Genomic DNA, 25083 nt, shown 5'->3' on the forward strand with positions numbered 1-25083 from the left:
TAAACTCAAGGGCAAGAATTGTTTCACTTTTGCCTTTGTGTCTCCAGCACCTAGCATAATGCCTGGCAGACAGTAGGTGCTTAATTAACGCTTGTTGATTGATTAATAACCGACAAGGCATCATCCAGCCTTTACTTGGTCCGATGAAGAGGTACCTACTTTCAAGGCAGCTCATAACACTTTTGTACAATTCTAATTTGGGGGAAGGTTTTCCTTACATCAAGCCTAAATACACCTCTTTTCAGCTTTTACCCAGTGTTCCTTGCCCTGTCCTCAGCAGGCAAGCAGAATAAATTCAATCCCTTATCAATCTGAAATAAAGAGAAGGACCAAAGTAGCAAAAGAAGGGTCTTTAATTGAAGCAAAGGAATTGCTATTTGGAACACCACGCAGCATCGGAGTACAGGCGTGCCCACAAGGGGCAAAGGGGCACTGTTTAAGTACACTGTAACTGGGGCGAGTGCTGGGGAGGGGCAGCATCAGGTTAAGTTGTTTTACAAAATAACCAAAGACTGAGGAGGCTGAGGAGTGGTAACATCTGGTCAGAACAGCGGGCTCCAGGTTTTTGTATTTTTTTAAAGCTAGTTTGGACTGAGTGTCCTCAGACAGTTCAGTGATTCTAGGGTCAAGGCCAGGTCACCCCATAGCTGGCTGCCTTCAACACCCTTTTCCATATGAGAATCCTTCCAATACTTAAAGGTTAACCCTCCAATACTTAAAGATGAATCAGGGCAACACTAGAGAAATTGTCTATCTGAATTTCAGCTGAGCATTGGACTGAGTCTCTCGAAAAATATTTGATAACAAGATGGAGAGATGTGGGCCAGATTAGGTTTAATGACTTGGGCCTCTAAGTAGCACAGTGGATAGAGAACTGGGCCTGGAGTAGTTGGGTAGATCTGAGTTCAAATTAGGGCTCCGACACTTACTAGCTGTGTGACCTTGGGCAAATCATTTAAACTCTGTCTGCCTCAGTTTCCTCACCTGTAAACTGGGCATATAAAAAGTACTTACCTCCCAGAGTTGGTGTGAGGCTCAAATGAGATAACGTGTCTAAAGTGCTGCTGCTGCTGATGACGATGATGATGATGATGATGATGATGGTGATGATGACAACTAAACTAATGGGTTTAAGGAGGGTAGCTTCTAGTAAAGTGCCCCACAGATCACTCCTTGGTCTTATTCTCTTCAACATTTTTTTGCTAACGATTTGTATAAAGTCATAGCTGGGACACTTGTGTAGTTTGCAGATTATGTGAGGGTAGGAGGGACAGATGACAGATACACTGGATGACTAAATTAGGATCCAAAGGGATTTCAATGGGTTGGAATGATAGGTCAAATGTAAAAAGATGATTTTTAATAGAGACAAATGTAATGTCATATTTGAGCTCAAAAAGTCAATTTCATGGGTACATAAAGATACTGTTCCTGTGAAAAGAATTTGGAGCTTTTAGTGGACTGCAAGATCATTGTGAGTCAGTAATGTGACATGGCAGCCAAAACCCCCCAAACCATCAGATTTCACTAACAGAAGCACAGGGTCCAAAAATGAAGGGACAGTCGCCCACTGTAGCAGGCTCTGGTTAGGCCACATAGGAAGCGTTGTGCTTAGTTCTGGAGGCTACATTTTAAGAACATGGACAAATACATAGGAGGGAGGCAGAGTGGCAGGAAAACTTGAAATAGGGAACATGAACATCAGTTGAAGGAAGAAGAGAATAGAAAATTGTAGTAGGATGGTATAATGTTAATGCAATGGGAAGATCTTTCCCATCCATTAATAGGCCCATGTGACCTGCTTTGAGCCCCTGAGTCACATGGAAGCCTGAGTCACATTAGCCTATGGTGGGAGGAGCTTGCCAAATGGGTGGAGCAGGAAGTGAGTGGGTGAGACAGAGCTGGGAGAGAGAGAGAGAGAGAGGAGACAGAGCAGCTAGCATGAGTGAGAGAGGGAGTGATTTTGCTTAAGGGAGCTTTTTTTGTAGGAAGGCCTGACAGAGGGAAGGCGGTGCTCTCTGCGTTGCTGATGTGTATAGACTTCTTTATCACTATGATGGATTTGGCTTTCTGGTGTTTGGATAAATGTCTTAGTTTCATCTTTGAAGAGAGTCTGTTACATCTTGTGATTCCAACCTGGGTATACACCTGCATATTCATAGCAGCCACTGCGGGTATCGCTTTGCTTAGAAGTTAAGGCTATCTCGCATTATCTAGTTAGGTTATAAATCTCAATATTAGAGTACACTGCAGATAAGAAGCCGTTACACCGGACAATTTATTTTTGGCAGGGAGATCACAGAACCTTGGCATTGGGATTTTTAGTTTCTTGGGTTATTTTATTTGTTTTATTTTTTTTTCTGGGATAAGCCAAGAGAAAAGAACTAAAACTAGTGGAAGTTGCAAACGCTTTCTAGCTGTGTAGCCCTGGCCAAGTCACTAACCTCTGCCTGCCTCAGTTATCTCATCTATAAAATGGGGATAATAATAGCCCCTAGGGTTGTTGTGAGGATCAAATGAGATAATATATATCAAATGACTTGCAAACCTTAAAGCACTATATAAATATTATTATGTAATAAGTTAACAAATTAATTATTTAATTGTTTAATAATTTTATAAGTACTAGTATTATTTATTTGATGTCATTATCATCATCATCATCATCACTACTATTATTAGATAGTTGGAAGGGACCTCAGAGGCCAATCAAGTCTAATGCCTTTATTTTATAAATCAAAAAGCCAAGGCCCAAAGATGCTAAATGACTTAGCCAAAGTCACACAGGGAGTGTCATAAGTAAGACTAGAACCTGGGTCTTTTGACTTTAGAGCCTGTGCTTTCTCCACTGTACCACACTGCCTCTCAGTGTGGTATAAATACAATTATTCTTGGATCAAAACTCAGGCAACCTGGGACCAAATTCCGTCAGGCTGTAACTGCCTTGATATACATATACACATGTGTATATGTATGTATGTATGTAGGTATATATGTATATATATATATATACACATATATATTTCACAGTGTTGATTGCTGATCAAATGAGAGTATACATGCAAAATATTTTATACAATGTTCTAGTTATTATTGATGGATCTTTAACATTTTTTAAAGACAATGTTTAAAAATGGCTTATAAGTTTAATTTAATTTTAATTTTTTTTTGTTCTCTCCTCTCCTGTTTACATATCTTTGGGGCTATGGCAGCCAGCTCACAACAATGGGTTTCCTCAAGCAGAACCATCAACTTCTTCCCGTGATAAATAGTACATTTGAGCTACTTTTATTTTTAACTTTGTCTCCTGAATGCATGTTTTTTTTTTTTCTGAGCATCTGAGCAGCCAAATGTTCCCTTTGTTTTCTATGGATGCTGTTTCTGATGAGTAGAAGAAAAATGGGTAGTGGGCAAAAGCTTATTCCATCTCCTAATGCCTTCCCCTGTTCCCAACCCTTTTCTTATACATGAGACACCCAAGCCAGGAAACAGTTCTCAAAATGCATCCCCACTGAATGCTTGTGTCTTCTTCTTTCTGCAGCGCTGACTATCCGGACCTACGCAAGCACAACAACTGCATGGCAGAGTGTCTCACCCCAGCCATCTATGCTAGGCTCCGTGACAAGATGACTCCTAATGGGTACACCCTGGACCAGTGCATCCAGACTGGTGTGGACAATCCTGGCCACCCCTTCATTAAAACTGTAGGCATGGTGGCTGGCGATGAGGAGTCTTATGAGGTAAAGCTGTTGGTTTCTTGTCCCAAGGAGCTGCTAAAGAATCAGCTGTTATTCTACTTGGAGACAGATTGAAGGGTGCATTTGGATCCCATGGCACCAGGGAGGGTCTTTAGGATGATTTGGATAGATACTTCTAGTTTCCTTTTACTTCTCAAAGGGATGAGCTGTACACAACTATATGCTGTAAGATGTAATCTACAGTCCCCATGGTTTGTATTTCATTCGCTGAAGGCAGAACAGCATTCCTCCTGCTGAGAAATATATTCCATGGCTAAGTTGTGTGATTCTGTCAATTCAGTTTAGCTAACATTTATTTGGCACCTGTCATGGCAAAGGCACTTGTCTGGGCCCTAGAGATATAAAGATGAAATAAGACAGAGACCTACCCCCCAAGGAGCTCACAATCTAATAAGGGGCATAAGAAATGTATGCAAAAAACTGTAACATAAGTCAGAATGTGAACAGTGAAAAGGAAAGGCTCAGATAAAGTGTTAATGAGATATCTGAGGAGGAATAGATCACTTTTAGCAGGATAACCAGAGAATGCTTCATGGAGGAAATGGTACCTGAGTTGGGCCTTGAAGAAAAAGAGGGATTTTAAGGAATGGAAGTGGGGAAGGCAGTGGAGCCCATTCTAGACATTAAGGGATACTGTGAGCAAAGGCCTAGTAATTAGAAAGACCAGAACAAGGATAGAGACCATAAGTAGTCTGACTTGGCTGGAAATAGCCATATAAAAGAGGAATAGTGTAAAATAAGATTAGAAAAGTATTTGTGAATAAAAAAGGGGTAGGGGAGACAGAAATGGACTGTTGAGAAAAATGGGAGAACCACAAGAATCCAGGGTCATGAAAGTCATAAGAAGAGACACTATCAAGAAAGAGGATGTAGCCAACAATGTTAAATGATGCAAAGAGGTCGAGGAGAGTGAAGACTGAATATAGGTCACTGGATTTGTTAATTCGAATCGTTGGTGACCTTCACGAGGACAGAAACAGATTGTAGGGACCTGAGAAATAAATGTGTGGTGAGGTGGTGGAGGCAAATGTAGATGAATCTTCCTAGAAAAGAAAACTACCCTCTATTTTCTTCCTATCAATAACCCTTCCTTCCCTCTTTCCTTCCTTCCTTCCTTCCTTCCTTCCTTCCTTCCTTCCTTCCTTCCTTCCTTCCTTCCTTTCCTTCCTTCATTTCTTCCTTCCTTCCTTCCCTTCCTCCCTCCACTTTTCCTTCCTTGTTTCCCTCCCTTCTTCCATCCTTCCCTCCTTGCCTTCTTCTCTCCTCCTTCCCTCTCTCCCATCCTCCTCTCCTCACTCTCCCTCTGACCACAAAGGGAATCATACCCTTACCTGAAGGAAATATGCCCAAAGGAATATACATTTTGATTGCTGAAACCTCGAAAGATATCTTGGAGTTTACAGGCTAGATTTCTTTCTTTCTTTTTTTTTCCTAAGGACTATGCCTTAAATCCAAATCACTCTGGCTCTGATTGTCCAATAATAGGTCCCAGCCCAAGCCTCACTTGGTTATTGTTTGGGTTTTGATGGCCCAGAGTAAGTGTAAATAGCAATTGTTTCTGTTTTGGCCAGAAACCCTGAGGGTCTTCCCCTTCCAGATTGATTTTTTTTTAACTAGGTAAAAGAGGCCATGTTTTGCCTCATTTCTTACCTAGCCTCAATCACTGAATGGGCTTTGCCTCAGACAAATTGAGACCTGGGAAAGACCTTAGCCTTAAAAGGCCAAGGTCTCCCACTGCATCCAGGGCCATCTCCAGTTGTCCTGATGAATATCTGGCCACTGGAACCAGATGGCTCCAGAAGAGAAAGAGAGGCTGGTGACATTGCACAGCCCTCCCTCATTCAAATCCAATTCACCCGTAAGTCAATCTTGATATCCTGATATCACTGGTTGTCTTCAAGAATGAAGGAAAAACAAGACATCAATAGCCTAGGAATTCAAGGGACAAAAGAGTCATTTCTAAATGGAAGCTCTAGCTTGTGTCAGCCTCTGGATGAAAGGAGAAAGGAAAAATGATTGTTAAGCTCATGTACTTTCCCTTCTCCAGGTCTTTGCAGAGCTTTTTGACCCAGTCATTAAGCTAAGGCATAATGGCTATGACCCAACAGTGATGAAGCACCACACTGACCTGGATGCATCCAAGGTATGTCCAGCCCAGCACCCACCTCCATGGTTCACTTTCCCACAATGTAGCTGAGTTGAGTTGAAGGATTTTTGGGGGAGTTGATTGTTTTTTGTCTTTTTGTCATGTATACTCTTACAGAGGGACCTGAAGAGATACAAAAATCCCTGGACTTTAATGGTCCTAGATCAGGCCTGGGCCCATGTTCCATTCAACCTGTCAGTCAATCAACAAACCTTTAAGTGCTTACCATGTGCTAGGCAGTGTGCTAAGTACTGGAAATACAAAGGAAGGCAACCCCCTCTCGTATCTTTGAGAGTGGCACCAAGGAACATGTTTGTAGGTCCTCTTTGAGGTCAGATAAAAAGCATGAGAAGATCTTGTGTGACTCCTTGCTTCTGCCACTTCCCTGCTACTGTACTCTGGGACCAGTTACTTAGTAGGAGGAGGCATGGCCTCATGGGTAATGTGCTGGATGGGTTTGGAGCCGAGAAGATCTAGGCATAAATCCTGCTTCCAATATTTACCAGCTGTGAGACTTAGGACAAATCCTTAACCTCTGAGTCTGTTTTTCCTTTTGTCAAATGAGGATAATTAATCTCAGAATCATTGTGAGATTAAAATGAGATAATGCATTAACACACTTTGCAAACCTTAAAGCACTGTAAAAAAAAAACTGTACAATTATCATTACCTCTTTTGACCTTAGTGTTTTTATCTGTAAAATGGGGAAAATAATAAGTGCCCCATCTACCTCCCAGAGTTGTTGTGAGGCTCAAGAAAGATGTATATGAAAATGTGATACAGCTCTATGGACATGGATTCTAAACATTTGTATTATATTATATTACCTTATATTATATTATGTTATATTGTATTATGCTACATCATATCATATTTATTTATTTATTGTATTATATTATAATATTTGTTACATTTATATTATATTATAATTTATATTTATATATTGAATTATATTTATACAGTTATATTCCATTTGGGAATATATTTATTTTATATATAAATATAATACTTAGTACTTATACTTAGGATATATCTTTAGTTTTCTTATGAATTAGTTAATTTGTCTAAGCCTTTTATGAAACTATTAACATAGGCTTTACTAGTCCTAATAAATTCCATTAATTTCCTATCCATTGTTTAAAGCCTTTTGTACCTTTATTTGTATCTTTCTTGCTTAGCACAGTGCCTGGCACGTAGTAACTATTGATAAATGTCAGTTGACTCACTAAAGCAGTAATCAGAGAGAAAGATGATGGGAAAGAAGGTGGGCTGGTCATGTGGCAGGAGTGGGGAATAGCCAAAGGTGGGGGAGGGAATAAGCATTGACATAGTGTCTACCGAGTGCCAGGCATACTAAGTGCTTTACAAATATCTCATTTGATCCTCACAACAGTCTTTCCAGGGAGATGTTCTTATTATCTCCATTTTACAGTTGAGGAAACTGAGGCAAACAGAATTTAAGTGACTTTTCCAGGGTCATACACCTAGAAAGTTCCTGAGACTGGATTTGAACTCAGGACTTCTTCCTGGGGCTCTATCCACTGTCCCACTTAACTGTCTCAGTCAGTCCAACGCTGTCCACCCAATATTAAAGAACTAAAAGAACCTTAATATGTTGAGTGGACCCCTCGTGGAGTATTTACAGAAGGACATGACCAAAAATCACTGAGAATGAGACGAGTGGAGGAATCGTGATCTCTATTAGTTGAGGGACCAGCCATGCTGACAAAATCTCAGGTCCATTGAAGTTTAAAATACTTGTATGTTTGTCACAAATGTACCTCTCAGACCTCAAAGACTGTCCCAAAGTGCTAGCATTCCAAGAATTTTTTGAACAAACTCATTCATCAAATCGATCCAACAATCCAATGTTATGGTACGCAAGGGATGCTGACTGTGACCTTGATTCATGGAGAGAGTGTACAGGTGAGCCAAGTAAACAGCTACATTCTTTGAAAGGAAAACCGGGGCAGGATGGGAAAATCTAACATAAGACTGTATTGAGCGCTCGGGGGTCTGTGAGCTGAGGGTGCGTGGGAGACATTGCATTTCTTCTGTTTAGATCACCCAGGGGCAGTTTGATGAGCGCTATGTTCTGTCATCCCGAGTCCGCACGGGACGTAGTATCCGTGGACTTAGCCTGCCTCCAGCCTGCTCCCGGGCGGAGAGGAGAGAGGTGGAAAGTGTCGCTATCACAGCCCTGGAAGGGCTCAAGGGAGACCTGGCTGGGAAATATTACAAGCTGACTGAAATGACTGAGCAGGAGCAGCAACAGCTCATCGATGTGAGTAACCCAGGGTAGGGGCATAGGAGGTGGTGATTTTATACCTTCGATATCATTGTACTTCACTATCTCTCCTTCCTGTAGCTTTTCCTGTCCCCAGATAGCCCTGCCCAAAGCTGAGGGAGGTTGCCAATCCACCCCAGAGAGAGATAAGGAGAAGGCAGAATTACCATTGCTTTGTTCTCAGAATAAAAATAAAACAAAGGCTCTGGACCCTAAAGTATTTTTTATAAATCTTAAGTATGTTGAGTTTAGGGAAAGGAGTAAAGATATTGTTTTACATCCCAACTGCCCAGCGATGAAAGTATACTATGGACAAGTATTCTTTGAGGATTCATGATTTGGCCAAAGAGGGTATGTATTCCTTTTATCTATGCAGATTGCAACCCTGCATTATCTTTTCAGACAGTCTTCGTGGATTGTTGTGGTTGAAAAATTTGCTCTTTTGTGAACCATTTGGTAAGGACCCTCCCCAAATGTCAGCTGGTTCTGACAGCAGACATACAGACTATCACCAGGCTTCGACTTCTTAGCTTGACAGGACCTGACAGAATTATTCTATGCATGTAGCACTTTGGAGAGCCCAGGGTCACTTCTATATTGTGATGAGGCATTGGAGCCAGACTTCAGTGGAGAAAATGATTAATGCTAAGGCCTTAATAACCAATAGGAGCTCAAGGAAGCAGTCTTCAAAATTTTGGATTATGCACCCTCAGCGGTAAAACATTTATGAAATATGCTCCCAATAAATGTATATTTATTTATAAATTACTATCATAAAAAGTCTGTATATTATAATATTTATACATAAAAATGGACATTTTAAAAAGAGATAAAAGTGAAATAATATATGACCTGAGAATTATTCAGTAAGAAGCCATTGAAGTTTATTGAGAATTGGAGGGACACAGGCAGTCCTGTGTTCGAGGAAAATCACTGATGGCTATCTGGGGAATAGATTGGAGAGGGGAGAGACTTGAGGCCAGGAGACTGTTTTCAAAGGCTATCACAAAACTCCAGCAGAGAAGAAGGACTTGAACTAGGGTGGTGGTGGTGGATAAAGAGAAAGGGACAAGAGATGAGATAACAAGATTTGACAACTGACTGTGTGGAGTGAGAGAAAGTGAGCCCAAGAGGACACTGCAGTTGTGAACCTGGGTGACCAGGATGATGGTCATGCCTTTGATACTGATGGGGAAGTTTGGTGAGGGTTAGGTTTGAAATGAAAGACAGCATCATGAGATTCTGAAGTCTGTCACGATCCAGCCGTCTCTGATTATCCTCTGAGCCAAACAAAATGAAAGCAGGGGAGGCAGGGCTCTTATTCTCTGACCACTGGACCACTCTTCAAGGGCTCCTGCTTGAGCCACAAGGTGATCTGTGAAGCAAGGATGTAGGTACACTGGGGGAAAGGAGTGTAATTTTCCGGTGGCACCTGCATAGTTGATGCTGGGGGTACCTGGTAGAGTTTAGATTAGAAGTGCCCTGAGAAGCTGATGTGAGGCTCAGAAGGGGGGAGCTTGGGAGATTCTACTGTGGCAGTGGTGAGAGTTAGGGGATAAGGATAGTGAAGCTGTATTGGAAACAAGCCCTATGGTAGGGTATAACGGGAAGAGTGGGATGTAACTCATCTTCTCACCCTCTAAATGGTTGTTTTTTGTGGGTCAGGCCTCTTGGAGTAAGGTCACGGCCACTGGGAGGCCCCAACACCTACTCTGGAGACCAGCAGATTAAGGTATTAAGATTTTGGGGTTTTTTGTTATTTTAATTGGGGTTTGGATTTCAGGATCATTACCTTAAGTAGAGAAATAAAAAATTCCTAGAAAGGATTGGTGTGCACCTAACAAGGGCTGGAGAAGCAATGGATAGGTACCACAGAGAATGCACATCACAGACATCGAGCAATTTCCCTGGGAAAGAAGACAGTTGTTCAGTGTGGGGTTCATCTCTGGCATTTAGAACACTTCATCCTACCCCCAACAGCTGCAAGATCTTCTGAAACATTCTCCTCTGACAATAAAGGGTCTTGTTCCAATACTGTCACTGTTTGTGCCTTGTAAGGAGATGCTGCCCTTTAGAATTCCCCCTATCCTTTCTTCCCTCACCAAGAAGTTCCCCCTCTCCCATCCCCCCCAATACCTTAGAAAGAGCAAGGAGAGATATGTTTGTTGTTCTGATCTGGACACAGAAGAAACATAGCCAATTGGAACTCACATTTAATCATTTAGCAGGGGCCAGGCCAAGATGAAAACATGCAACTGCTTCCTCAAATTAATAAAGGCTTTCATGAAACTGTCCCCCCAGAAAAGATGAAAAAAAAATCTAGTCAATGTCCTATAAGAAAATTTGAAGAGGGAGAGAAAAATTTCAACTGGGGGAGGGGAAACAGTGTGGGGAGATAGGAAAGGCTTCCTGGAGGAAATGACATGACTGCTAGACTTTGGAGAAAGATTTCAATAGGTGGAGACCTGGAAGGAAGGAATGTTACACATGAGTAGCTTATGGGACTGTACAAAGGCAAGACCATATTGGAGTTTGTTAGATGAAAGTTAAGCGAGGGAGTGACATAGGTCAGACCGGTGCGTATTTGGCAGCTATATGCAGAATGGATTAGAGAGAGACTGGAGGTAGTTAGGAAGTTACTACAAGAGTCCATGCAAGCAATGATAGCCTGATCTCAGGTGTTGGTAGGAGATGGGTACAAGAGATGTCATGGGGGCAAAATGGACAACTGGCAACTGATCGATCATAGAGAGTGAGGAAGAAGGAAGGGTAAAAGATAGTTCCAGAGCTTAGAGTAGGTGGCTGTAAGGAAACAAGAATAGTTTGAGTTGTCCCAAGGACATTTGGGCCAGATGTTCACTAGGCAGCTGGAAATTTGGGAAAAGATCTGAAAAGAGATTGACCTGGATAAGAGATTCCCAAAGTAGGTGATACCTCCCCCTGGGGGGGACTGGAACAATGGGAGGGGGATGAATGGAGGGAAGGGAGAGGTAGTAGCCTTGGGTGCATTTGGGGGGCATTGAATAAAAATAAGGAGGTGGTAGAAGCATTAGGAAAGAAGAGAAGAAAATTTTGAAAAACCGTTCGTACGTGTTTCATGTGCTGTATAACAGAGTAAAAGTCATAGTGATTACATTATCTTCCAAATACACGCACAAAATGCAAGTTATAACCAATTAGTGGTCAAGTCCACCTATAGGTCTTAACAAGCAAGTGTTGGCAGGAGAGTGTATTGGAAATTGTCAGGAAGTCCAGTATGCAACAGCAGGGATGTGTGCATGTAATGACTTGATTACAATACAATACAATTGTTACGGTAATTAAGGTGGGACTTTTTTGTTTTCTCTTTTAGAATGCTAAAGTAATCAAGTACTTTTGATGAGTCTTGCCTTTCAAATGTAATGGCAAGCAAAGTGAACTTTTTGTTGTCTGTTTTGGAGTGCTTCTCAGCACTAAGGAGTCTTTAATTGAAACAAGAGTCTTTGACCTGCTTAAGAAACAAGAAAGCCTAGTTCACATAGGTTTGAGTCACATGGTTGTGACGTCCTTTGACCCTGAAGAAGTGTATATAAACTCAGAGGTTAGCATTTTGTCTTTGGGGGCACGCTCATTGAAAGAGTGTTGGTGACTCTGGGTAAGCCGTTGAAGCAGCCCCCATGGCTTTGAAAACCCAGATACTGGTGCTTCTCTTTTTGGTAACTATGTATGTGATGTCTTGATCAGACAAAGCCTGTCTGTTGAATTGTGTTATTTGCTCTGTTTATATTTTCTCTGTTTGTAATTTTTGTTTGTATTTGCTCTGAAGTTCAGGGTGCTGGCTTTTCCCCCTGAACTAAGTGAATGGTATGTGTATGTTTAATTAAACTGTGCTTGTAAACCCCTTAAAGTTGCTTTCCTTAGAAAAGCAGATCAAAGAACCTGTGCTAGCAGCCTTCCTGTATGCTTTTGTTGTTGGTCTTTCACCCCCACAACAGCTGCTAGCAACATTGTTGTTACAACTATACAGTTACATAGTGCAATATTTCATCATCAAAATTTCAATGCAGTAAAAAAAACCCACAAGTTTGCAATAAATTATTAAATTTAAGGTTCATCATTTAAATATATATATATTTTATATTTTTTGAAATGATGCAAATTTTAAAAAAACCATTAAAAGGTTAAAGATGTCCAGGGGGGCACTGAATAATTTTTTTTTAAATGGGTCAGTAGGTCAAATAAGTTTGGGAACCTCTGGCCTGGATGGATAGATTTGGAAGTCACCTGCATAGAAGTGATAGAGGAAGCTATGGGAGTGAATGAGATCACCAAGGGAAGATAGAGAAAAAAGGAGGCTGAGGACTGAGATTTGGAGAACACATCTAGAGGGTGGAAAGAGGAAGATGAGCTAGTGATGAATTTTTCATCTTTCGGATTTGAGGAATTGGAAGAAAATAGCATTTTATACCCTGATTATTCTCAACACTCTTTCTCTCTCGTGTACATTTTGGCTTGCAGGATCACTTTCTATTCGATAAGCCAGTATCTCCATTGCTAACATGTGCAGGGATGGCCCGAGACTGGCCAGATGCCAGGGGAATCTGGTACGGCACATACTATATTAAATACATGTGCTTTATGTGTGAAGGATCTTTTAATAGATCACCTGGCTTATCCTAACCTTGCAACTGTTGTGTTCTGCAGTTTATAGCATGCTCAGCTTCAGCTAAATTGAGAAAACAGATTTTGATGTGTGTTTATAAGTATTGTGATGGTTCTATGAAGTGAAGGAAGTTGACCTGGTTTGCATGTGTTCTGCATGAGAAACATTGCTACAAAAACTGAGGCAAAAAATTGGTTATCCAGGTGTGGAGGCACGTACTTTATGGCACTTTACTCCCTTTGAGTCATTTTCATGGAATGTGTCTAAGCAAGAATGAAAAACAATGGAGAACATTCAGATTGCTACCAATAAGCTTGCACTAAAGTGAAGCAATGCTCTGATAAAACTCACCCTCAAAGAAGTGGCTACCAAACTTACCACCATTTTTATCTTGGCCAACTACCAGTTAGTTTTCTTCCTTAAGTGTCTAATTTGATTCATTCACCCTGGCCTGTTACCAACCATTTATAAATGAGGGAACCCAGACAGGAAAGCACAAAGTACACATTAAGCAAAGTACCCAAACCAGGTACCAAGTAACACAAATGTGTGAGATTTGTGTTTTAGTTTGGTTTGGTTTTTTTGTACCCTGAACATTCTGAGATTCAGGGAGAATTTTTTTTTTCAGAAATTTCCACTTTCTTTCACTTTATTCTCTTAGCAGCACAAAAGGTTTAGTTTAATTTGTTAGAATACTAAATGTCATTTCTAGTGCAGCTGGCAAACAGGTGTGCCTCAGTCGAGTTATGGTCATCCTGCTCTGAGGAGCTGGGAGGGATGCTCCTGGTAGGCAGAGGAGTGAAATAATGAAAGGCATCCTTCAATAGCTATTATCCTTCACCCCGACAGGGGAACATTACTTTGTGCTACTGGTGCAGGCACAATCAAGAAAGATTAGGGTCTTCCAGGAAAGGAGGAAGTTAAAAGGAAGTAATCAACTTTCTGAGAGCAACTGGAATTGTTCATAGGTTTGAAATTAAACAACCCAAGTCTTAAGTTTCTTTTTCTTATCAGGCACAATTACGACAAGACCTTTCTCATCTGGATTAATGAGGAAGATCACACCAGGGTAATCTCTATGGAAAAAGGGGGAAATATGAAGAGAGTGTTTGAGAGATTCTGTCGTGGATTAAAAGAGGTAATAATGTTATTTTGTGGAATAAGTCTTTAAAATATAAAGATTTTTACTTCTCATACTTCTAAGAATCCTGTGGGAGGCACTGGAGAGACCTCCATGACTGGGAAAACTCCATTCAGGAAACAAGAAAGGCAAATTCTATTAGGGTAAGACGGCCTCTTAGGACAGCACGTCAGTGTTGGTGATAGCCTTCTGTCATTAGAAGGTGGGACTAAGAGGAGACCTTATGAAAGCCCATGCTTGATTGCTGACCACTATGCTTCCCTTGCCATCCTAGGACAGTGTAGGTAAGCTTATGGATTACTGGATTTTTTCCTAATGTCCATTTCAACTAGTTCAGCTTAAGTGACGTCACAGGATACAATGAACAACTGACCCAACAACTAGCTTGCTGTGCTGCCAATAATACCAGTGGATTGTTTAAAAATCAGTTTTACGTTCTGATTCTGGTATTATTGATTTTAAAGACGTAGAACCATAAAATCCTCTGCTAGACTATAAACTCCACAAGGTTAGGTACTGTGTCTCAGATAAACTTTGCATCTTGCTCAGGGTCCAGGATAATGCTCTGCAAAAGGAAGACATGTCATAATGGTTAAATTGAAGACACTTTAGAGATCATCTAGTTCGGCCTTCCACCCAAGAAAGAAATCTCTTCAAAAACAGCCCTGTCAGAGAAGGTCATTTTGCCTTTGCCTAAATAGCTCCTGTTAATGAGGAGCTCATTATTTAGGGAGATTGCCCATTAGATTGTGAAGCAACTTTCATTCTTAAAAGTTTTCCCATTTATTGAGTTAAAGTCAATCTCCCTATAACTTCAACATTTAGATACATGGTCTGAGCTTTGGAACAACACAGAATAAGTTGACTCTCTTTTCTTCATACTGTTTGAAAGCAGCTACCGTATTCCCTTCCTAAGCTTTCTTCTGTTCCCAGGCTAAACATTCTCAGTTCTTTCAAACCTTCAACTTCATACTACATGGCTTCCAAACCATCCCCCATCATGGTTGCCACTCCTCTAGGCGCATTTTAATTTGTCAATAGCTTTCTCAAAACATGGTACCCTGAACTGAGCACAATACTCTAGATGCAGGCTGGCCAGTATATTGTACAATGGGACTGTTCTTTCCCTTGAGTTAAACCTGGAATTCTAGATGGAGAGAGAGAGAGGAGAGAGAAGAGAGAGAGACAGACAGACAGAGACAGAGACAGAGACAGACAGAGACTGAGAGAGACAGACAGAGACAGAGAGACAGACACAGAGAGTTTTCTCTCCCTAGAAAGAATTTTATTTTAATATAATTAATTTCCTTTATAATCCTATGTATTTTATTTTATGCATTTTAAGGCATTATTCTGGGAAGGGGTCTATAGTTTTCACCAGCCTGCTAAAGGGTTTCAAGTCACCAAAAAGATGAAGAGCCCCAGAGCTAGACATTATAGTCCATTAATGCAGTTTTAAATTGAATTAGCACTTTTTGTAAGTAGCTGGATCCCACCATTAATATATATTAAGTTTGTTGTCAATAATTAGTCCAAGTCTAATATGCATTTTTTCTGCTATCACCTGGGGCAACCTTATTACAGCATATTGGTAGATACTTAAAAATGAACTTCACCTTTCCTAAAACAGACCATATTGCATCCTCGCATTTGTTCATTTTTCTTCTTGTAGGTGGAAAGACTGATCAAAGGTCGAGGCTGGGAGTTCATGTGGAATGAACGCCTGGGTTATGTTCTGACCTGTCCTTCCAATCTTGGCACTGGATTACGAGCTGGTGTACATGTGAGAATCCCAAGGCTCAGTAAGGTATGTTATCTATTCTTGTGATGGCCTGCAGTGGACAATAATTTAGAAATAGTTTCATTAGTCTCTAAAACTCTTCTCTCTCCATTTCTAACATGGGCATAACAGCATAGGTTCAAATTTTCTTTAGAGGGTATACCTTCTAAACAACTCACATTCTAATAGGGGGAGACATTATATGTAGCAGGTTTCAGCTGGAAGTTGGTTGGAAAGTTTCAGGGGCCCTTAGGGGGTACAATGTAAAAACAGATGCTAACGCATCCTCTTTAGTAGCACATTCACTGGTAGGTCATCCTTTAGTCACTTGACTTGTTATCATATTTATTTGAATCATCTTGATTTTTTTAATGACATAAAGGTATGTTTGGATATTTCCTTATTAATTTTAAATTGTGACATCTCTAATTAACTGGTTACCTTTAGCCTCTCCCTCATCCCAATTTATTAAACTACAGAAAACTCTTTTCCCATAAGCAGTTGCTCACATTCTCTATATATGAAAATGCCCTAATCTCTTAGATTAAATAACTATTAAAGTAAATAACTATTAAATAACTATCATGTAGAGGAGCAGTCCCTATGGAGAAGGGGCTCATCATCCACAGTCCAGGGCTTCTTACATTTTTTTCCACTCCCTACTCTTTTTGCATTTCAGCAGTGTTCATTGGTGTTATGTGAGGGCATGTGCAGTGCAAAGTGCACACGCTTTGTGTTCAGAACCAAGGCCGCAGTGAAGTTTTGCTATGCAACTTGGGCAAGCACTGCCAGAAATACTTTGGATTCATTATGCGTTCGATTTTTAATTAATTTTTGGCCACTGTGCATTCAGAAACCTTTTACTGTTGCCAAATTTTTTGTGAACCTATGGGGTCATGACCCACAGTTTAAGAAGCACTGATTCCACACCAGTGGCCACCAAGGTCCCAGAGAACAGTAGCTCTCCCACCCTGTCCCCACACTGGCCATGGTTCCAGCCTGTCCCTCAAGCCATGCTTTAGAGAGGCACCCCTTAGGAAGAAGTATGCCAAAGCCCCACCTATTCAGCAGCCAGAGCCACTGATGACCTAGAGAAGAAAGTTCTCACTGCCAAAGTCCTCAGTACTGCCAGATGATTCCAAATAAATGAATAGATATGGTTTTATTAATGGAAATAACACTAAAGAAGATCCATTACCACCTGTTTTGCCACAGTAGGATCACTGGACATTTCTACTATATGACTGGCAGCTGAAATCTCCTATATGTGTTATTTCCCTCAAAGTAGTGCTTGGCACATAGTTAGGGTTGAATAAATGCTTTCTCATTCATTCATTCATTCATTACTTGTGTGAATAAGTTAATTACTCTGAGTTGGTTTATAGAAAATTGCTTCCTACCGTAAAAATATGATTATTACTCAACATTGCTTCCTTGGAAAGGTGGTATAAAAAGATTTGTGTCTTCATGATTTAAATTAATCAATTGATGAACACATTAAACATAAACATATCCAGATGCTTGGAAAATAAAAGTCTAGGAACATTTCATACTGTTAGCTTTTTTTTTTGGAATCACTATTCTAACACTAGTGAATCTGCCTTGACCCTTATAAAGTTAACCACATGTTATCATCGGTTGGACTAGGATCCCCGTTTCCCTAAGATCCTGGAGAATCTGAGACTACAGAAGCGTGGAACAGGCGGTGTGGACACTGCAGCAGTGGCAGACGTGTATGATATCTCTAACATAGATCGCATTGGTCGATCAGAGGTGATATGTCTCTCTTACTTCCTTAAAGCAAACTATCTGAAAGACTAACTCGGAGGGGAAAAAAAGGAGTATAGAGATAAGTTAAACATTCCATTCTTGGTTATGAAATTAGAGGTCTCTTTGCTATACCTTTTCCTTTCTGGGTCACATTTGCCATTTTTCTGGTAAAGTGCTGAGCAAGCAGCCTTTCATATGGTGTTACTCTGACACATGAAAAAAAATCATGTGAAATTTAAACACAATCTAAAGTGATAATTTACAAAGAAGGAAATTCACAGTAGAATTATCATTCGCCCATATAAACTAGCAAGCTATTCTAGTAAACCCTGGCAGGAGGAAATTTATTATGCTAAAGACATGACTGTATTTATCACTATGAAGTCAGGGAGCATGTATGCTACCTCAGGAAACAAATGAATTTTGGTCTTCATGCCACGAGTCATCATTTTTGTTCATCCATCTGCCTTCAGGCAAGGCCATTCATAAGCTGTCCCAGACAGATGAGGTTGTATGTTCTTTGTAAACTGTAGTTGGCACAAAATTTTCTTCCCCTCTTGCCCAACAAAAACTCCACAATCCCTATCAGCAATATAGCTTCTATAGAAACAGCAATATTGTTTTAAGAATGTCTTTGAGTGAATAAATTATTTTGTCTCTTATTAATACACAAATGAACTGTAAGACATATGAAGACACTATTTGCATTAGAGAAAGAACTAATAAATGGAAATATGTCTAGGATAATTATATATATGTATATGCATACATATATACGTATATATACATATATACATACATGTATATTGTGTCTATATATATACATATGCGTATATATGTATTTGTATCTAGTGGTAACTATTTCTAGGGCAGGGGAAGGGAGGAGGGAAGGAAAAAAAGGGAAAAAAAGAAATTTCATGTTAATTTTGTTGTTTATTTGAAAGGAATAGCAAGATTTGCATAGTAGATTTGGTTTCATGTGCAATCATCTTTTTTATTGTACTGTGTTATGGAAATGCTTGTTTTATTCCATAAATTAAAAATATTTTTAAAAAAGCAATATAGTTTAAAATCTAAAAACCTTCACTTTTAGGAAATTCTTCATAATAGCTCAGTCAAATCCCTTATGTTTCAACATAATCCCATTTTCTCTGGTTCTTTCCTCAGTAAGTATGAGGAAAAATTTACTGTGAACCTGAGTATGAGAGCCTTTACTATTCTTGGAAAAATACAGCCATAGATTTTTAAAGTTTTTTATTTTTTTTAAAGACTAGATCTCCATATCTCACCTAGGCAAGAAGTACAGGGCCCAATCCCATGGCTGATCAGCCCAGAGTTCTGTTTCCAAACTGGGCCAATTTGCCCCTCCTTAGGTAACCTGGAGCTCTCCTCAATGCCTCCGTCTCCCCTTTGCCAGGGGTTCACCATACTGATGTCGAACTTAATGCCTGATTGGATTAACCCTCTGCAGCTCCTAATTCCTGAGCTCCAGAAATCCTGCTGACTCAGCCTCTCCAGGAGCTGGGGCTACAGGCATGTGCTGCCAACAGAATCATTGACTCTAACAGTAAGAGGTGACCTTGGAGAGCAACTGCTTCAAATCACGCATTTTACTAAAAAGGAAACTGAGATCCAAGGAAGTTAGAAAAAGTCTCTTAAGTTGCCCTTCAGCAACCTTTAATTGAATCTAGTATGGTGTTGTGGAGAGAGTCCTGCACTAGGAGCCAGCAGAGACCTCTTTTTGATCCTTCCAATCTGACTCTTACTAGCTGTATGATGTGGGAATGCCACTTAAACTGTCAAAGCCTCAGTTTCCTCACCTATAAAATGGAATAATAATATCTATAGTACCTACTTCACAGGGTTGTTCAAGGATCAAAAGAGATTTTATATATACATATATATGTGTGTATTGTGTGTATGTAATTATATATATATATATGTGTATATATATATATATATATAGTGCCCTGCAAACATTAAAATGTTTTATGTCTGTTGTTATTATTATCTTTACATCCTCTTCAATAAGCATAAACTATGTGAAACTAATTTCTTTAAGTTCTACCAAAGAAACACCATGGCCCAAGAAATTAATATATGATAATGAAATATTATGTAAATAATCACAATAGTAGCTAGCATTTATATATCTTAGTTATACATGTATATATAATATGTATGTATATATACACACACATATATGTATGAATACACACACAGAGTTCTCTCCTTATGTTAACAGACAGTTCTGTGACCTCTACCCAAAACGATTTCTACCTGATGCGAATTTACCCAAGGACCTGGGGAAGGGAGGGATCGAAGGAGGGAGGCAAGAAGGTGGCTGCATGCTAATAGAGGGAATGGGGTACACAATGCAAGGACATGTGAGAGAGGAAGAGAAACACACAGAGGCTGGGGCTGGCTACATGGGGGCCTGGTGTAACACAGAGGAAGAACAGGGCTGCAGACACGTGGAGGCCAGACACAGACAGGAGAAGATAGGCAACAGAAGGTACATTCAAAGCAGACACGCAGGCAGGTGGGCAATGGGGCAAAGGTCTCCTCTCTCGATGCTCAAGGTCTCAAGTTTCCTACCAACCCTCGTGGACAACTGGGAAGGGGCATCGTTAAGTCAAATCCTCTGAGATATATAGTGTTCCTTTAACCCGACTCTTGATGGTATTGATCAGTGTTGTATATGTACCTTTTATGGGATTAAATAATATATCTTTTCTATTCTTGAAGGTTGAGCTCGTCCAGATCGTCATTGATGGAGTCAATTACCTGGTGGATTGTGAAAAGAAGCTGGAGAGAGGCCAGGACATCAAAGTGCCACCCCCTCTCCCCCAGTTTGGCGGGAAGTGATTTTTCCCTTTTCTCGTCCCCACCCCTTACTCTGTCTGCTGGTATGACAGAAATAAAACGTAAATAAATGTCTGGACTGAGAGTTGTTGTAGCCGTAGCAAATGTACAAATGTAGGTCTTCTCAAGGGCTACAATAAAACTCTCCCTAATTTCTCTGGCTTGTCGTGTGTGAGGTTTTTTTTTGGTTGCAGTGGTGATGGTGGTTTTGTTCTTATTTTCTAAAGTCACTATGGTGACAAGGACAATCATATGAATCCATACCTAATTATATGTAGCAGGATACCAAGGATTTTTAAGGCAATGAAAATGTTAACGTTTTTAAGGCTACCCAAAGAATGCAATATAAAGATGTGATTATTCCCAGGACTGTTACCTGTAGTCAAGACTTTAACTAGTAATTGCTATATAGAATGCCTGGTGAAATCGGGCTCTGATAACATCAGTGAATATGAAATTTACTTGGCTGGGCTAGTCTAATGGGAAGATACACTTACATTACTTCCTAAAATGCATTTCATTTTAGCATTGCACCAAACTCTGATGCTGAATATTCATCTGAATGAAAATATTTCTCTTTGGCTCACCCAGGACAACATTTTCACAAAATGTATTAAAAATTATTTCCTAAAAAAAAAAAAATAAAAAAAAGTTATTTCCTACAGTCAGCAGGACACCATAGGAACCTGTGTATTTTTTAATTCTTCTCCATGATGTTCTTCAAAGCACTTCAGGATGTGCCTATGACCTTAGAAAAAAGGATGGATTGGGACAGTTTGCGGGGATGTCATAAAGTTGTTCCCCATTCACGAAAAGTTAATTTTGGCATTCTGTCCTGGACTTAGCAATTGTTTGTATTTTGCTAAATGAAATAACTTCTCATGATAAAATTCAATAAAATATTTGCTAAATGCCTAATTTACGGTGTATAGAGAGCACTGTGCTAGGCACTGAGGGAGTTGAAAAGTTTAGATAAAATAAAATTCCTTTCCTCGTGGACCTTTCTGTTTAGTAGGAGAATAAGACAAACACAAATTACTAAGACAAAAAGCATTACTTAATAAGTAAAAAATTATATCCTAGGTGTGTGTGTGTGTGTGTGTGTGTGTGTGTGTGTGTGTGTGTGTGTGTTGGAAGGTATGGGGGGAGCAAATATTATTACTGTTAGAATGTTAGTATTATTAATGTTCGAAGGCAGCTAGTGGCACAATGGATAGAACACTGGGCCTGGACTCAGGAAGACCTGAATTCAAATCTAAGCTACAACACTTAGTAGCCGTGTGACTAGGTAAATCCCTGAATTTTGTCTAACTTTCCTTATCTGCAAAATGAATTTGTAATCACCAAATGGGAGTGATTGGTATCAGAACAGGAGTGGAAAACCTCCTCCAAAGCAACCTTGCACATACTGCTGAATTCTCAGTCCTTAAACAGTAATTTTGTTTGGGTGTGAAGGAAATTCTACCACATGCATGAAGTAAGACAGAAAGAATGATGGCTTCAAAAACATCCTCATTGATCTGCCTGACTCATCTCTCCTCTCCAATTCATCCTCCACAAGCTACCAAAGTAATTTTCCTAAAGCAAATGTCTGACCATGCCACACCCCCTACTCAATCAACTCCAGTGGCTCCCTGTCACCCCCAAGATCTAATACAAATTCCTCTGGCATTTAGAACTCTCCACAACCTGGCCTCATTCAACATTTTCCAGCCTTAGGGCACATTATGTCTCTCTGTGTAATCCATTTTCCAGCTAAGCTGGCTTTCTTGTCCCTCACACACAATTCTCCATCTTGTCCCAATGCCTTTGTGCTGGTTATTTCCCATATCTTAAATGCCCTTCTCCTTCCCTCCCTCTACCCCTTGAAATCTCTGGCTTCTGTCAAGATCCAGCTTAGGAGGTCTTTCCTGATTCACTCAGACACTAGTGCCCATTATCCACCTTTCCCTTACTCTTTGACTAAGCCTCAATTTTAATTCTTTGGAAACTGTAGTGTTCCATGACTATAACCATATGACAGCACCAGAAGAACTTTAGAATTTAATAATCATGATGAATACCAAAAAGGTTCATCACTGGTTAAATGTATGTGCTTTTCCATAGGCTGATATTATTTGATTTTCTGTTCTTATTTTAACTCCTGTTGGACTCTGTGTTTCTGGATCTTTAATATACAATTGGTCATTATTTACTCTGACTTGAATGTAATCACATTTTTAAAAAATTCCTTATCCTTCTATGATAATAAATTCATTTCTAAAGCTATTATGGTAATCTAAGGTGTTAACCATGGGTTCTGACCACATTTCCCTGAACACCTTGTTCTTATTTTCTTAAAAACCTCACTATTTGTCAACTTTCATTTCCTGACAGTTACTGAGGCAGTGTTCAGTTTATGTGGAAGCACTTAAGTCCCAGCCAAGTACATCCTGTTTGTCTCAGCATCCATGGGAGTGCTACCATCCAGCCTGGAGCACTGGCTTAAGGTTACCATTTTGCCTTTTGAAATAAACACATTGGCAGTTTTACCTAAAATTAAAGAAGAGATTTTTATGTGGAAGATGAGTCAAAAGGAAGGGATGAAGGCTTCTTTCTCCTAATAAATAAAATTCTAGTGGAGATTCATGCTGTGCAGTTAAAACAGTCACAATGTGCTCACAGTTTCTGTGTATCAAGATTCAGGCTCGATCAATATTTACTGAGCAAATATGTGGGTGGGACACTATGCTGAGTCATATATATTTATAAGCTGATTCCTAGGCCTGGATTTGTTTGTGCTGCATTCTGATAAACTTTTGGGAGGAGCCGACTGGTATAGAATTATGAAGATTCTGGTGGACTTCTGCCCATGTTCTCCACAAAGCTGCTCTGACAGCTCTGTCCTTTTAGCCTTTCTGCAGTTGGAATGCATCTGCTTATAGCTACCTGGCTGGAAGGAGGGGGAGGAATACGGGGAAGGGGGTGTCTTTCATTTTCACATCCAACCTCTTCATTTTAAAGGGTGAATCAGTGTGGAATTATTATAACTAAAATTGTGCCAATCTATTTCACAGTGTTAATAATTTTTGAGGGGAGAAATAAACTGTTCTAAAATACCCAACCTCCAATTAAGTCACAGGTAATACCACAAGGAAGAAAAATATTTTCAAAGGTCTAAGAAAAATAAATCACAATGTTGGGGGCAGGGAGCTAGAACTACATAATGCTGTTGAGAATAGCTTCCCTGCTATTTTTACTGGTAATGCTTCCTATTGAAAATCAAGTCAGATCTACACTTAATTTAGCAAGGGCAGCTTATTTATTAACCTTTAGAATTGCCCAGTGTATAGCTCACTGGAGATAATAATTCAGAATAGAAGTTATTGGAAAAAGAAGCTGATTACAATGTCTTTAAAAGAGACACGTAGTTCATAAAGGAGAGTTGACAGATTTACAAGTTTAAAGTTCATAATAGATGTTTAAATAACAGTCTTGATCATAACAGTAAAGAAAGTTACTCTTTGCATTAGCTAAAGAGCCTCTGGCTCAATTAGAGACAGCATGAAAATTTTACAATATGGAGAACAATGCATTCACCTCATCCTCAATAACATAGTAGATTTTTACTGTTAATTTACGTTATAGTAAATTGGGCCACGTTTTGTCTCACTTCTTACTAGCCATTAGTCATTGAAAGAATGTTGCCTCAGACAAACTGAGACCTGAAAAGTATCTTAATTTAGAAAGCCTAAGGTCATCCACCGCATCCCGGGCCATCGCCAGTTGTCTTGTCTTTTGTCTTGCCTCTGGACTTCGAGGACTCTGAAGGAAAGCATGAGGCTAACAACTTAGCTCAGCCCTGCCTCACTTAAATCCAATTCACAAGCAAATCCAGACATTACCCTTGTGAGGTCATTGGTTCTCTTTGAGAACAAAGGCTCAAGAACAGCAACAACTCAGTTTCACAAATTCATGTGGCTCATACAGTAAAGATGCAACATTCTTTCTTGGATCCACATGTATTATCAGAATTGGGTAATTCTCTTGTGGCTTGGATAGCCATTTGAATATCTAGGCGTTCTCCCAAAATGACTACAATCACACTGATTATTTTAAGATTATTTTCTTATGGCAATTAAAGCCTCTTTTCTTTTCACTATTATCTTTGAGAAATCTTAGGATTTTTGAAGAACTTCCTCAGTAATATATAAAAAACAAATAAAAAATTTACCCCCAATGAAATCCTCTCCACCTTTAAGTTACAATGCTCACTTCTAAAGTGTCAAAAAGAAGTTGACAATCATAGTCAGGAAGATACTCAGGAGCCACTTCTCAGAGATGATTCAAGATATACTAACAGGGCAATGTCTCTTAAAGGATCATCTTCTAGGAATATTCTAAATATAATAGCCCTCAAAGTTCAAATAATATTTTTTCAATATTAATGAATTACGGTTTCTTATATCAATATGACACAAAACAACCTGTCAATTCAGTTTAAAAAACCCAGGGTGGGGCCGGGGGGTGGGAACAACAATTCATTCAGGCTTTCAATAAATGTACCATGTATAACTTACCAGGTATTATGCTAGACCAGTTACTGAGATTGTGTGGACTGCCTTAAGTGTCCTGGATGTTCAGGCAGCCATAGGAGAAAGGTTATGGCTTCAAGACAAATGGAAATAACATACGGAGGAAGAATATAACATGAA

General features: G+C 39.7%; 1 protein-coding gene across 1 annotated transcript in view; it reads left to right on the plus strand.

Moving 5' to 3' along the window:
• CKMT2 (creatine kinase, mitochondrial 2) overlaps positions 1-20549 on the plus strand; it is a 51942-nt gene extending 31393 nt beyond the window's left edge. Inside the window, exons 3-10 of the mRNA XM_036742376.1 lie at positions 3542-3740; positions 5806-5901; positions 7967-8188; positions 12689-12774; positions 13848-13971; positions 15647-15781; positions 17402-17527; positions 20273-20549. Of these exons, the coding sequence (XP_036598271.1) occupies positions 3542-3740; positions 5806-5901; positions 7967-8188; positions 12689-12774; positions 13848-13971; positions 15647-15781; positions 17402-17527; positions 20273-20392 (1108 nt within the window). The 3' untranslated portion in view covers positions 20393-20549. The remainder of the gene's footprint in view (positions 1-3541; positions 3741-5805; positions 5902-7966; positions 8189-12688; positions 12775-13847; positions 13972-15646; positions 15782-17401; positions 17528-20272) is intronic.
• Positions 20550-25083: the final 4534 nt, after the last annotated feature.

Source organism: Trichosurus vulpecula, chromosome 1 (genome assembly GCF_011100635.1).
Source record: "Trichosurus vulpecula isolate mTriVul1 chromosome 1, mTriVul1.pri, whole genome shotgun sequence".
Classification (NCBI taxonomy): Eukaryota; Metazoa; Chordata; class Mammalia; order Diprotodontia; family Phalangeridae; genus Trichosurus; species Trichosurus vulpecula.